This window comes from Citrus clementina, unplaced genomic scaffold (assembly GCF_000493195.1).
Source record: "Citrus clementina cultivar Clemenules unplaced genomic scaffold, Citrus_clementina_v1.0 scaffold_9, whole genome shotgun sequence".
NCBI classification, from domain to species: domain Eukaryota; kingdom Viridiplantae; phylum Streptophyta; class Magnoliopsida; order Sapindales; family Rutaceae; genus Citrus; species Citrus x clementina.
In genome coordinates this window covers 29,777,212-29,791,693 of record NW_006261964.1, presented here as the reverse complement: position 1 = coordinate 29,791,693, position 14,482 = coordinate 29,777,212, and the positions used below count along the sequence as shown (strand labels likewise).

Here is a 14,482-nt window from a genome sequence, read left to right as displayed (position 1 = left end):
CTTCCGCATAATTCACACACTTGAGTTTGAATAGCATTGACATTTAGATGCTCCAGGTTATTAAATAAAGCACTCATTTGTGCAGATAAAGCAGTGACAACATCAATATTATGGGTAGAGCTGGCAAAATTTGACATAACCCGATTACCCGACACGAACACGACACGAATGAATGGGTATGGGTCGTCAAATTTAAGATGATTATTAAATGGATTGGGACCGGGTCGACACTATTTTTTTCGTGTCGGGTTAGAGTTAAAGTTCTTGACCCATTTATCTGATCTTTAACCCGATTATATTTTTTATTTTAAAATAATTTGTAGATTCTTGTTATCAAAACTAAAATATTAGATATAATTCTCTCTTTTATTTTTTTGAAAAGATAAATATAAACATTGTATTTTATTTATAAAATTTTATATACATTAAGAGCTTCAAGAATGTAAATGTGTAAAATATTGTTGGACATGTATATTTTATAATATCAATATAAAATATTATATAAATACAAAATTAAAACTTCAATAGTGTCAATGTGTAATATTTTTGTAGATATGTACATTTTATAATATCAATAAATTATATATGTATTTATGTATGTACAATAGTATATAGATATTTGATGTAAATTTTGTTTAATATATAGATATTAAGTGGGTTATTGAGTAACCAGATTATTTTTTCATGTCGGATTTGGGTCTTAATATTTTGACATAATTATTAAATGGGTTCGGTTTGGGTCGACCTAAATTTGACACGACCCGTTGACCCATTTTGCCAGCTCTAATTATGGGCTCCTGCAGTTTTCCTTGGCATTGATTGCTCTGAAAACTATTGGTAATTATTAGAGGTCATCTCCTCCAATAATTCATAAGTTGCTTCTGGTGTTTTTCCCATTAGTGTTCCTGCTGCTGCAGCATCGATCATTGTTCTGGTATTGGATCCCAAACCATTGTAAAATATTTGTACCTAAAGTCAAACTGGTAGACCGTGATGTGGGCATTTTTTAATAGGTCTTTGTATCTCTCCCATACTTCATATAATGATTCTAGCTCAAACTGAGCAAAGGTTGTGATGTCATTCCTCAACTTAGCTGTTTTTGCTGGAGAAAAGTATTTTATTAAAAACATCTGCACTAAACCATCCTATGTAGTGATTGTTCCATTAGGGAGTGAATTTAACCACTCTTTTGTTTTATCCCTCGGTGAGAACGGAAAAAGCCTTAGCCTGAAGCATTGTCTGAAACACAATTTTGCTTAAATGTGTCATAAATTTCCAAGAAATTTGCAAATTAGCATTTGGATCATCATTCGACATCCCAACAAATTGTACTGACGTCTAAATCATCTAGATTATGGCTTACTTACTTTCAAAATTATTGGCTTGACCGGCAGGGCGTGCAATGCTTGAGCGAGTACCATTAACTGTAGGAATACCATAATCTCTTAAAAGTCTTGCATCCTCATTTTCCTGTAATGATTCATCAGCCATGATTAGTTGTTGCTCTTATAAAGCTTCTCTCTTTTCTCTATTAAGCCTTTTACAAGTGCATTCAATCTTTGTATCAAAAGGCAATAAATCAAAACTTCTTGAACGTCTCATAAAATTAAACAAGAAAACAAAAATAAAAATAAAAACAATAAAATTCAAATTCAAATTAAACTAAGGTTAGTTGGTATCGATATTAATCTAAACAATCCCTGGCAACAACGCCAAAACTTTATGCATAAATTATCAAGTATACTAGTCAGCACAAGTAATATAATGAAAAGTAGAATATCGTCCCACAGAGATTGTATATTTTATTACCTACCGAAATTATTCTAACCCTAATTTATTTGAACAATCAGATAGGCGAATTTAGATTAAAAATTAAAATAAAATAAAATAACTAAAAACTAAATAAATATGCAAGCAGTAATCGAAATCACCAAGAGATTAAAACACTAGGACATTCGATTTCACCATAACCAATCCAATTTAATCATCCATCTATGCTATTAAAGTTTATTACTCATGTTGACAATAAAGTTCCCTAATCTATTCAATATCCTCTCTCGAGTAATATCAAGAATACCCTCACATATTAACCCATTATATCTATATGTGAATTTAAATATCCAAAGATCCATTAAACTCTATGGAAATTCTTAGAAAAACTGCATGAATCACATTGGCACATCTCTATCTTTCGTTCAATTCATGACATCCATTACACAGAACAAAAATAAATAAATATTCTCTCGATCTCATTATGTATCCTCAAATCATTCAAATATTAGTCAAATGTTTAAAAGTATTAAGTAGAATAATGAACATTCAACTATGGAATAATAAACTAAAAATAACATATATTTATAGAATTAAATCTTCATAGTTAGGCTACATCGTAGCCCTAGTAAAATAAATTAATTTATGAAAATATAAAGAGAATTTATAAATTTAATTGCTAACATTCAAGCAAGATAATAAAAAAAAAGAAGAGAAAGAATAAGCTCAAAAAGTTGTCTCTCTCCAATCTCTGCAATTAACTTTTCCAAATTGTTGCTCCCGAATTTGCAGCGGCGGCTTCTCTTTTTTTTTTTTTTTTCTTTTCTTCTTGCTCTCGGTTTTTCTCTCAGTTTTGCGGCTGCCCTCTTCAATTTTTCTTGTTTCCGCTGCTTTCTTCTAGTTCTTCTTTTTATATTGTAACACCACCACAAAATACTCAAATGAAAAGGATTTAAAACAAGTCAAGCTCAACCGACTTTAAGCCCATACACGTGAAGCCCACTTGAATCAATGGTCAATGTTTTTCCAACTATTCACGTGAGTTGCACATATAAAATGCCAATTGTTCTCCTTTAAGCATCCTTTTTCCTCTTTCTTTTTATTCTTCACAAGCAGCAATTATTTCCATAAACTATAATTTGTTTTTTTTTTAAGCTCCCTTTCACTTGAGTATTCCAAATATTCCTATAATAATAAAATATAAAAATAAAAATAAAAACTAAATTAAAAAATTAAAACAATAGATAAATTATGATCACATCATTAATATTTAGAAATGCATGTGTAACACAAAATATATAAAAGTTCAGCACAATTCATTCAAATTCAAATAAGTCTGCGTTTCACATGAATTTGAATGAATTATGATCACATCATTAATTTTCAAGGCTGACGGAAACGCAGGGCATTGCATTTGCATTGTCATGGGCCAAAGTCTGCTTTTTCCAATATTCATAAAGTAGAATAGAGAAAAAATAATAATAAGGGATATTATTATTTTACTATTAAAGTTTTACTGACATATCATGTCAGTACCAAGATTTGACGAAAAGTGTATTTTACTATCAAAGTTTGGCACCGATATTAATTCACTACCATTCCGTTAACAACGTTAAAAATTTGCTAATGTTATAAGGGCATCAAAGACATTTTCAGCTGTAAGAGTAAAATTGTCTGTTAATTTAATAGATAAATGATCATTTTACTATCAAATTTTTAGGAAAATTATCATTTTACTATCAAACTCTTAGGGGTAAAATCGACTTTTAACTCAATTTCCGTTAAACATTAACTTTTTCTTAAAGGAATAGTAGGGAATTGATAACGGCGCAAAACTTTGGTAATAAAATATATTTTTCGGCAAATCTTGGTACTGACAAGATATGTCAGTAAAACTTTAGTAGTAAAATGATAATTTCCCTAATAATAATAATAAGAAGAAGAAGAAGCAAATTGCTTTTGCAAAAGTTATTGAGCGAATTAACTAAACACTAATGTTGAGAAAGACAAGCTATAGGCCTACAGCTAGCTACTATATAAATCAAACGAGTAGTTGTAATTGCCATATCTTTTCAATTAATGTTAATGTTAACAATGTCAGCTCAATGTTTCCTCGTACATTTTATTTCCTTTTGTGCGATTCTGCTCAATATTCAGCCAAGAGTTGCAGATTCTAATAACGTGATAAGGTGCATGGAAGAGGAAAGAGAAGCACTACTGGAATTCAAGCAGAGCCTGGTGGATGAATACGGCATTCTGTCCTCTTGGGGAAGGGAAGATGACAAAAGAGATTGCTGTTACTGGAGAGGAGTCCGCTGTAGCAACACAACGGGCCACGTTATTGTTCTCGATCTTCAAGTATTGGTTCACTCAGAGCCTTTGAAAGGTACAATCAGCCCTTCTTTGCTTAAATTGTATCATTTAAGACATTTGGACCTTAGTGAAAATGACTTCAGCGGAAGTCGAATCCCAGAGTTCATTGGTTCCCTCAACAAATTGAGGTACCTCAGTCTTTCGTCTGCTGAGTTTGAAGGACCAATCCCTTCTCAGCTTGGAAACCTTTCAAGACTGAAATATCTTGACCTGAGTTATATTAACCTCAATAAATCCCGTGACTGGCTTCGCATAATTGACAAGCTCCCGTCCCTAAGAACTTTGAATCTAGAGCATTGTCATCTTCCACCTATCATTCCATCCGATCTTTTGCACCTTAATTTTAGTACATCATCACTTGGGGCCCTTTATCTATTTGAAAACAGTCTCTCTTCTTCAATATACCCTTGGTTGTTCAATATTAGTAGCAAGCTTGTTGTTCTTGACCTGGATTCTAACCTATTACAAGGTTCGCTTCTAGAGCCTTTTGATCGCATGGTTTCTCTTCGAACTCTCTATCTCGGATTTAATGAACTTGAAGGTGGGATTCCACAATTCTTCGGAAACATGTGTAGTTTAAATACGTTAGATTTGTCATCCAATAAACTCAGTGGACAGCTCTGGGACTTCATTCAAAATCTGTCTGGTGGATGCATGAACAATTCCCTGGAGTGGCTGAATTTAGCTCACAATGATATCGCGGGGCCAATACCTGATCTTGGAGGATTTTCATCTTGAAAGAATTGTTTCTTGGAAAAAATGGTTTAAATGGGACTATAAACCAATGGCTCAGCCGCATGTACAAGCTTGATGCTCTGTCACTTTCTGGGAATTCGTTAACCGGTGTTGTCACTGAATCTGTGTTTTCAGAACTCTCCAACTTAAAGGCATTGCATTTAGATGATAACTCTTTCACATTGAAATTCAGCCATGACTGGATTCCTCCCTTTCAGCTAATCATTATACTTCTCGGCTCATGTCAGATGGGGCCTCATTTTCCAAAATGGCTTCAAACTCAAAATCAAATTGAGGTACTTGATATCTCCGATGCTGGAATCTCAGATACTGTCCCCGATTGGTTTTGGGATCTATCCCATACAATAGCTGATTTCAATCTCTCTAACAATCATATCAAGGGTAAACTTCCAAATTTATCTTTGAGATTTGATCCTTTTAGTTCTAGCATAGATATTAGTTCAAACTACTTTGAGGGCCTAATTCCGCCTCTTCCTTCAAATGCGTCAGTCTTAAATCTCTCCAGAAATAAGTTTTCAGAGTCAATTTCCTTCTTATGCTCTATCAATGGCCATAAATTGGAATTTCTTGATCTCTCAAATAACATATTATCAGGAAGGCTTCCAGATTGTTGGATGCAATTCGATAGGCTAGCTGTTCTTAGTTTGGCCAACAACTTCTTTTCTGGGAAAATTCCAAAGTCAATGGGCTTCCTACATTCTAACCAAACATTGAGCTTGTACAACAATAGCTTAATTGGGGAATTGCCTTCATTTTTCAAGAGCTGCTCACAACTGATACTTATGGATCTTGGGAAGAACGGATTATCCGGAGAGATACCAACATGGATCGGAGAAGGCCTTCCAAAATTGGTTGTTCTGAGTCTGAAATCCAACAAATTCCATGGAAATATACCTTTTCAGGTTTGCCAACTATCATACATTCAGATCTTGGATCTTTCGTTAAACAATATATCGGGAATCATACCAAAATGTTTAAATAATTTTACTGGTATGGCCCAAAAGAGCAGTTCCAATCTTGCCATTACATCCAACTATACCTTTGAACGTCAAGGCATAGAATTTCTCGAATCGTATGTCGACAATGTTGTGTTAACATGGAAAGGAAGTCAGCACGAGTACAGAAGCACTCTAGGACTTGTGAAGATCCTTGACTTTTCAATGAATAAATTAAGTGGCACTATTCCTGAAGAAATTATGGATCTTGTGGGATTGGTTGCCTTGAACCTTTCGAGAAACAATTTAACTGGACAAATCACTCCAAAGATCGATCAGTTAAAATCATTGGATTTCCTCGATTTGTCTCAAAATCAGTTTGTCGGCGGCATTCCTTCAAGCCTTTGTCAGTTAAGTCGTCTTAGTGTCATGAACTTGTCGTACAACAACTTGTCAGGCAAAATTCCATTGGGCACTCAACTCCAGAGCTTCAATGCCTCGGTGTACGCTGGAAATCCTGAACTTTGCGGCCTCCCACTTCGAAATAAGTGTCCGGATGAAGACTCAGCTGCAAGCCCAGAGAGAGATGATGCAAACACTCCAGAAGGGGAGGATCAGTTGATAACTTTCGGGTTCTACGTGAGTGTGATTCTTGGTTTCTTTATTGGATTCTGGGGAGTCTGCGGCACTTTACTGGTGAATACTTCGTGGAGACATGGTTACTTCAAATTCCTAACCAGTGTGAAAGATTGGGTCTATCTGATAACAGCTGTGAATATTGCCAAACTGCAAAGAACGTTCAGGGATTAAACGGTAATACTCATTCACATGTTAAGTGGGTTTAATTTATGATATAGTCGGCTCACTTCTTATTGCATCACATATTTTTCTTTCCCAAACTAATGCCTCGTTTTTTGGTTTCTTTGCTTTCACTGGTTCTTGCAGGAGCAATTAAATCTGTCTCTCAGATGGCATTCCGTCTTTCTTGCTCGGAGTTTACGTTCCAGGGTCAAAAGCTTTGTAACTAATGTGTGCTTGAAGGAGCTTGTATATTGTTCTGTTTAGCCCATGTTCTACTCTTACACATAAGGTTTGGTGAACGTTTGAAATGTAACCCGTCGTCAAATTGTCCTCTGTTATGGATCAATATGTTTTATTTTCAATTTGCTTGGGTGAATAAACCTTTTGATTATTGCTGAGTACAAATCAGCTCTTATGCTTTCTGCTGACTATAAGCATATCTTAAAGTGTAATTTCGAATATCAAACTGATGTGATGCGCCCCTGCTCAGCAAGATAGGATATTTCTGGGTTCTAGCATGCTCGACTCGGCTGGAATCTCATTCTCCCATTTAAATTTATGTAGACCTTTGATGTGTATACAAGGCATTTCAATTATGCCCCTGTTTTATTATTGAAGTTGTGTAAATGTAATTTAAAAATTATAATATTAAAGTGTTTGATAAACAGTAACTGCAGTATCTTAGAAATTATGTTGATATAATTTTTTATTTTTATTATTTAAATATTATATTTACTATGTACCATTAAATTTTATTTTATAATTATAATTTTTTTTGTATAATTATTGTATCTTAAAAGTTATAGCTGGTTATGTGAATTTGTACTCTAAGCTTGTAACTGCATACGTCATTAATCAGACATTACCAACATAATGATGGGGCGTCTGCAGGCTTTTGTTTCATTCTTTTCAAATTTCTGCTTCAAATATCAATACTATTTTATTCACGCAAATGACCCAAAGAGGCCTTTGTTGATATTAAATAAAATAGCGTTCTAACGTAGCATTCTCTACTACTAATTCAGTGGAATGTTGGTGGAAATGATTTCAAAATATTTAATTCAATGAATATGAGAAGATAAAGATTTTTTTTCCTTTTTTTTAAAAGATATTAATAATAAACTATAAAAAAAATTAAACTTATTACTCATAACAACCCACTCAACTTGTTTAAATTGGATTGGATCGAATGTATTGAGTTGGGCTGAGTTTGCTCATCCCTAATTATTAGTACAGTAAAATTAAAAGGACAAGGAGTATATTAAGAAAAATTAATTAATTTTACATTTTAGTTACATGATAAATCGTCTGGTACTTATCATTCCCTTATATTTGCATGATTAAGAAAAAAATACTTGATGAAAAATTCCAGCATTTTTTAAAACTTAATTACTTAGATTAATTTTATGTGTTTACTTGACTTCAGGGATTTGAAGAGTAGCTTTCACCCTCTTTATTTAATTAGTTGTATGAGTTCAACTTCTAGAGAGATAAAGAGTTAAAATTTATAATTAAACTCTACACCCAACCCTATGTTGATGCCCAAAAATGACCTCAAGAGCTTAATTTATTTTATGGGGAATAACATCACGAATCCAAGCTCAAACTACAACTCAACTGCAACTTCCTATACCTGCCAACCACAGAACACGGTTAGGACACGCCGGTGGGGGTTTCTGACAGGAATCCTCCGATGCTTAAGTCAGACATTTTGTATATAAGAAAAAAGAAAATGAAAAGGAGGAACTGGAAATGAGTTAAAATCAAGGAATTCTTCGGTGGTTGTGTTGTCAATCTCGTAGAAAATATGAAGGTTTTAAGACTAGTCACTTGTAGGGTTTTTTAGTTAATTTTTCTACCACTTTTCTCTTATGCTCTTTTCAACTTAAATAGGCTCTCGATTGTGGGTGATTATCTCATCAGTTTTATTCTACTCTCTTGAGCAGTTGCAGCTAGTTGTCAACTAAAGGCGGTTTGATAAGTTGCATGTTATGTAACTTTCTCAAAATATATGCCACGTGGTCCTAACAAATAATATTCCGTGTCAAGCTAGCATATTCTCAGGTCAGACAAACGAGTTTCCAGCTCAAACTACTTCATTTCCATATCAGATTGGTAGATTTTTATGTCGCTCGTATGGACTTAGAGTTGTATTTATAAACCAGCTCGTCCACATTGACTCTAGATTGTACTTATAAACCACGTCACCAACATAGGCTCTTAGTTGTACTCATGAGGCCAGCTCAACGACAATTGATTCCGAACAAATGTTAGAATCAACTGTATTTCTCGACATTGTTAGAAAAAATCCAACCTCAACACAAGTCCCTTAGTTTTTAATATCGGGAAACTATTACTGGTGCTCAAAACTAATTATTGAAAAAATAGAAAAAAAAAATTCGTAAACCTAACATCAATCCTTTAGTTTTTAATATTGGGAAGCTATTACTGGTGTTGGAAATTAATTAAAAAATAGAAAATATTTTCGCAAACCCAACACTAGCACCCTAGTTTCCAATATTGAAAAGATACGATTGGTGTTGGAAACTTAAACGGAGGACAATATGACCTCGAGCTGAGCAAAGAAAGCGTAGCTAAACATAAATAATGCCGAGTTGAATGGGCTCAAAAATTGTAAAAAAAAAATTGCATTGCTCATAGAGAAGAGAAAAAAGGACGAATAAGTAAAAGAAATAAATAAATAAGGCAACAAAACAATAAATGAATGAGACAACAAAACAAAAGTCATGTAATGTGAGTAGAGGAAAGCAAAATTTAAGTCACAAACTTTTGTCTTATAGCCAATAATAAGGTAATCTCGGCCACTCGTTGCCTAAGGGCTTAATTTATGTGATTTATTATAATTCTTTTTATTATAAGGTAATCTCGGCAATACGTTGCCTAAGGATTTAGATAATGCAATTTATTATAATTGTTTTTGTTCGTTTGCGTACCTTTTCCTATGGCTCAATTCATCAAATTGGAATAGGTGCTAGCTTTAATAATTTTACTCGAATAATTTTATACATATACGTTTACTCAAAAAGTTAGCAAAGGCAAGAAAAAAATGCACGAAATTATTAAAACGAAAAATATTGAATTACAAGACAGAAATTTTATGCAACTTTTGTGCAAATTTCATTATTGTTTTGACTATCCCAACGGAGCCATGCATCCTCTTTTAAATGACTCAACCAAATTGTCCAATGCAACACGAGATGACCCACCATCCCTAATCGCTGCTGCAGCTGCTTCTTTCATTGCCACCGCACGTTCCTTAACAGCTCTACCTTTCTCCATCAACTCACTAACTCGCTGTTCCAACTCGGCTGCGCTCACCAACCTGTCTTCTTCTTCTGACCGAGTCACCGCCAAACCCGCCTTCATTTCCTCCACCACGACCGCTCTAATCATCTTTTGCTCGGCATACAGAGGCCAAGCCAACATTGGCACCCCGGCACAAACACCTTCAAGCACCGAGTTCCACCCGCAGTGAGTCACAAACCCGCCAACTGACTCATGATTCAGTACCTCCACTTGCGGCGCCCACGATTCAACCACGAGCCCCCTATCTTTTGTTCTATCCAAGAACCCTTCAGGCAAAAGAGACTCCAATGAGCTTCGGTTCTCGACGCTGTCGGGAGCTGGAGCTCTCACGACCCAAAGAAACTTAACACCACTTCTCTCCAACCCAATGGCCATTTCTTTTAACTGCTTACTAGAGAACGATCCCAAGCTTCCGAAACAAAGAAACAGGACGCTTCGACTCGGTTTCGAGTCAAGCCAACTCAAGCATTCATGTCGATCTCGTCCTCGATTCTCTCCATTTCCTCGACCAACCACGGGCCCTATGCAATATAAAGGCGGCGACGTCTCCCCTGGAGTGCATTGTCCTTCTAGCATCGCTTTGATAGCTCTCTCTTCGAGCAATTCAAATGTGTTTACAATAACCCCCGCAGATTTTGCCATCTGGATGCCGGTGTCGACTAAGCCCTTGTATACTTTACCCTCACGATCATGCATGGGTAACGCCATGTCTCTTGCTGGAAAAGGCGGAAATCCGGGGAAATTTAAAAGCGTGCTGCCGAGTTCTCTGAAGCTCTTTGTGGTGTTTTTATGAAGAGTTGGTAAGTAGAGGTTAGCAGCGAGTACGCTTCCTGCGGTGGTGAAGTAATAGTAAGTAGGGATACTGAGAGTACTTGAGGAAACTTGAAACGCGGGGTTGCAAAAGAAATCGATAACAAAGGCTTTGAGGTTTGAGCGTTTGGAAATTGTTATTAGGGTTTCGTGGAGTTTAGGGTTGTTGAGTTCGCCAAGCTCGTACACTAAGGCTGGGAAGTCAGCTGGTGAACGTAAAGTGTCGGGTAGGCCGGAAACCGGAGGAGGGAGCTGGTGAAAGGTAACGGAGGGAGCTGTGGCGGAGACGGAGGCGATGTAATCATCGGTACCGGCGCTTGATACGAACGGGGCGGTGGGGATTATGATGTCGATGGAGAAGCAAGGGTGGTACGTGAGTATCAATTTTCCTAATTCAACCATGGAGTTTAAGTGACCTCTTCCTGGAGAAGTATAAAAGACAATCGTATCTTTCATTTTTTTTAATCTTTAATTTTACAAGTTAAAATTTAAAAAAAAAAACAGTAGAAATGGTGAGAAATTATAGTGAGAGAGAATGAGAGTGTGATAAAGGGCTCCTTTGTGTTTGCTAATCGCAATGCAATTATGCATCGAAACCCACGACGAAATGGGCAAAGAATTGTTGGTTGAAGTAAAGGGAGCTTAAAGATACTTTCACAAGTGGAGGAGGATTTTGGGGAAAACGATTAAGTCTCTTCTACTCGGCTTCAATGCCTTGTGTAAGTGTAGCATGTGGGCTGAATTATTTATCAAAACGAGAAGGACTTGCGAGTTGAGGTCACTTAGTTGCCAGGTTGTGAACCCATCAGACAATCACAGTATGCTGACATAATTGACCAACCTGTTTCTAGCCACATAGTTCAACTACCCACTATGATTTTTCAAAGCAAATGACGTGGCCTATGTTTACACCGCTTGATTTACCTGTCCCCTACCCCGCTCTGTTTTCTCCTAATCTTTAACTAGGCTCCACCGTATTAAAAATAAAAATAAAAAACAAAAACTATCCCTTAATTCTTCTAGATTACCAGAGGGAAGTGGTGGAAAGTGACGGAAGGAGTGGTGGCGGAGACGGAGGCGATGCAACCGTGGATACAGGAGCTTGTTTCGAATGGGGCGGTGGTGCGGATTATGGTAGCAAGGGTGGTAATTAAGTATCAATTTTCCTAATCCTACGATGAAATTTAAGTGACATTTTTCTTGGAGAAGGATAAAAAATAAAGTATTCTTTCATTTCTTTACCTATAATTTAAAATTATTAAATGCTAAAAAAAAGGTCGGAGCTTATAGAAAAAAGTTTAGAATATTAATATATTAGTTTTATTGGTTTCTTTATGATATATTTACCGGTAATTATTTTTAAAGATACAACGTTATCAAATTAGCCTTACAAATGATTCATGTGACAATTTAATTTAAATTTGTGATCGTATGTACAATAAAATTAAATTTATAGAGAGAAAACTCCTTAAATTTTTATCCTTTTAGAAGTAAGAATAATATATTAGGCATGTGAACCTTCCATTGCGATTAGGCCAATCAAAATTTGAACATATGAAGTCTGCAACAGTCACTTCAATTGCGATTAGGCCAATCAAAATATGAACATATGAAGTCTACAACAGTCACTTCCATTGCGATTAAGCCAATCTTGTAGCTATATTCGTGGCATGTTAATGCTGACCAATTTTAATTTAAATTATTGGCTCGGCGAGTACTGAAGTACAATTAATCTGTCCGCGAAATCGGAATAAAATATTTGTGTCCCAATTTACTGGCACATTACATGTCAATTGATTAATGATAGCATAAAGAGGTGTGCTAGCGACAGTCGGTCGCCCTTGTGGGCCACTAACTCAGTCGCTCTTTTATTTTATGGGCACGTGTTTGATATTTTGGTTCTGTGTAATTTTAAATTAATGTTAATATCTTTAAGTTTTGTTTTAATATTATTATTTTTATGTATAACGAATTTACCACAATATCCTTATCATTTCTCCCTCTCGCCAGGCTTGTTCTCCCTGCCACTGCAGCTCCTTCTCTGCTTCTTCAATTTCTTTTCTCTCTCTACTGGAAGCTTGGAAAAAAGAGAGAAAAGGGAAAAAAAAAAATTTGAAGTCAAGTCTCCTTTTTAGCTAAAATAAAATTTTAAAAAATATTTTACTTTAAAAAATAAATAACAAAAATTATCCTAGCCATGTAGATCCGATTACGCACCTAAAATAAAATATCATATCAAATCTGAAGTAGGAGAAGTGGAGAGACGGTCATCTTTCAAGCAACGATAATATTTTGTTATCATTTCTTTTTTTAGGAGACTTTGTTTTTTTAAATCTTTTTTCCCCTTGTCTTTTTTTTTTTTTCCCTTCCAATCTTTCGTTAAAGGAGAAAAGAAGGAAAAGAAATTGACGGAGAAGAGAACAATAAGAAGAGAAAGCTTGGCAAGGAGGAGAAAGGATAAGGATGTTTTGGTAATTTCACTATACATATATATAATAATATTAAAATAAAACTAAAAGATATTAATATTTTAACATTTATTTAAAACTATACAGAACCCAAAATATCAAACACGTGTCAGCAAATGAAGTTAGCGGCTGATGGGCGATTGTCGCTAACACTCCTCTACTATTAAAAAGCCAGCTATTATTAAACCCATCACATGTCATTTCTTTAAAATGTTGTATTCAAGAAGCATATGAAGTCTCCTTCAATTTTTTTAAAACTTCTAACTATATTTCAATGGAATTCTCACTAAACCTGCTTAACAATTAACTAAAATATGTAGCTGGCAAATTAATTTCAACTTTTGCTTACGAGGAAATACTACTAATCAAGTTTTTTACAATGAGGATCAAAATTCTCAATTAAAATAGGCGACGTTTTCTCGTATTCTATAATTTCTCTTAAGCATATGGTTAAATTATTATTTGGCAGTCGTATGTAAATGAAAGAAATTCACACTTCTTTGTAATTAAAATTATTCTCAACATTATTTTGCTCTTCCATAAATTCAATAGGAGTCACTTTATATGTGTTCTAAGATTAATAAAAAATAAATAAAGATATCAATTCAGGGTTAAAAAAAATGTAACGGTGAGTGTAAAGATGGGCTTAAAGAATACAAATATTTTAATAATTTAATTTTTTTTTTCCAAGTGTGGATTTAGTGAGTGGGTTTGTGTGTTCAAATGCATATTATTATGTAATAAAAAAATACAAATAATTATTACGAAGTGTTTGTACTATGGACTTTTCGGATAAGCCAATTAACGACTATTGCTAAAAGCCCCTCACTGTATTCATGCAAGTGATCCAAGGCCGTATCGTAGCTCAAGCACCAAACAGCTTAATTTATGTTTGGGCCGGGTCGGATTATGGACTTTGGACTGAATTTCTTTTTGGTACTTTTTGAGAAAAATAACAAGAAGACACTAAAATACAGCAGTCACAAACTCTCAACTATTGTATACAAATAGATAACATAATAAAAATAAATGATATGGATGGTACGGTGTTTTATTTAATTAAATCCATGCTATTTATACCACGTGAGTTGTACAATAAATTTGTAGTTAGCCACATCTAGTTCTCGTAATTGTGCCCTTCATAGATTACCTTATCTAAGCCCTTAGGCAATCGTATGGCCGAGATTACCTTAGTATTGACTATAAGACAAAAGTTGGTGACTTAAATTTTGCATTCCTCTA

The 14,482-nt window shown here is 34.8% G+C and overlaps 3 protein-coding genes and 1 non-coding gene across 4 annotated transcripts; 3 read left to right on the top strand and 1 right to left on the bottom strand.

The window, feature by feature from the left end:
- The first annotated feature begins 985 nt into the window (after positions 1-985).
- Positions 986-1,091, top strand: LOC112095434. The gene has a single exon (XR_002903811.1). It is a non-coding gene; the product is annotated as a small nucleolar RNA R71 (small nucleolar RNA).
- Positions 1,092-3,963: 2,872 nt separating this feature from the next.
- Positions 3,964-4,881, top strand: LOC112100185 (receptor-like protein EIX2). The gene has a single exon (XM_024188809.1). It carries the CDS (start codon positions 3,964-3,966, stop codon positions 4,879-4,881), a length of 918 nt encoding a protein of 305 aa, XP_024044577.1.
- A 59-nt stretch (positions 4,882-4,940) lies between these two features.
- On the top strand, positions 4,941-6,644 carry LOC18033115 (receptor-like protein EIX2). Its single transcript, XM_024188807.1, has one exon. It carries the CDS (start codon positions 4,941-4,943, stop codon positions 6,642-6,644), a length of 1,704 nt encoding a protein of 567 aa, XP_024044575.1.
- Positions 6,645-9,712: 3,068 nt separating this feature from the next.
- On the bottom strand, positions 9,713-11,548 carry LOC18033356 (UDP-glycosyltransferase 88B1). Its single transcript, XM_024186200.1, has one exon. The coding sequence runs from the start codon at positions 11,226-11,228 to the stop codon at positions 9,789-9,791; it is 1,440 nt and encodes a 479-aa protein (XP_024041968.1). The 5' UTR covers positions 11,229-11,548; the 3' UTR covers positions 9,713-9,788.
- Between the last annotated feature and the right edge of the window lie 2,934 nt (positions 11,549-14,482).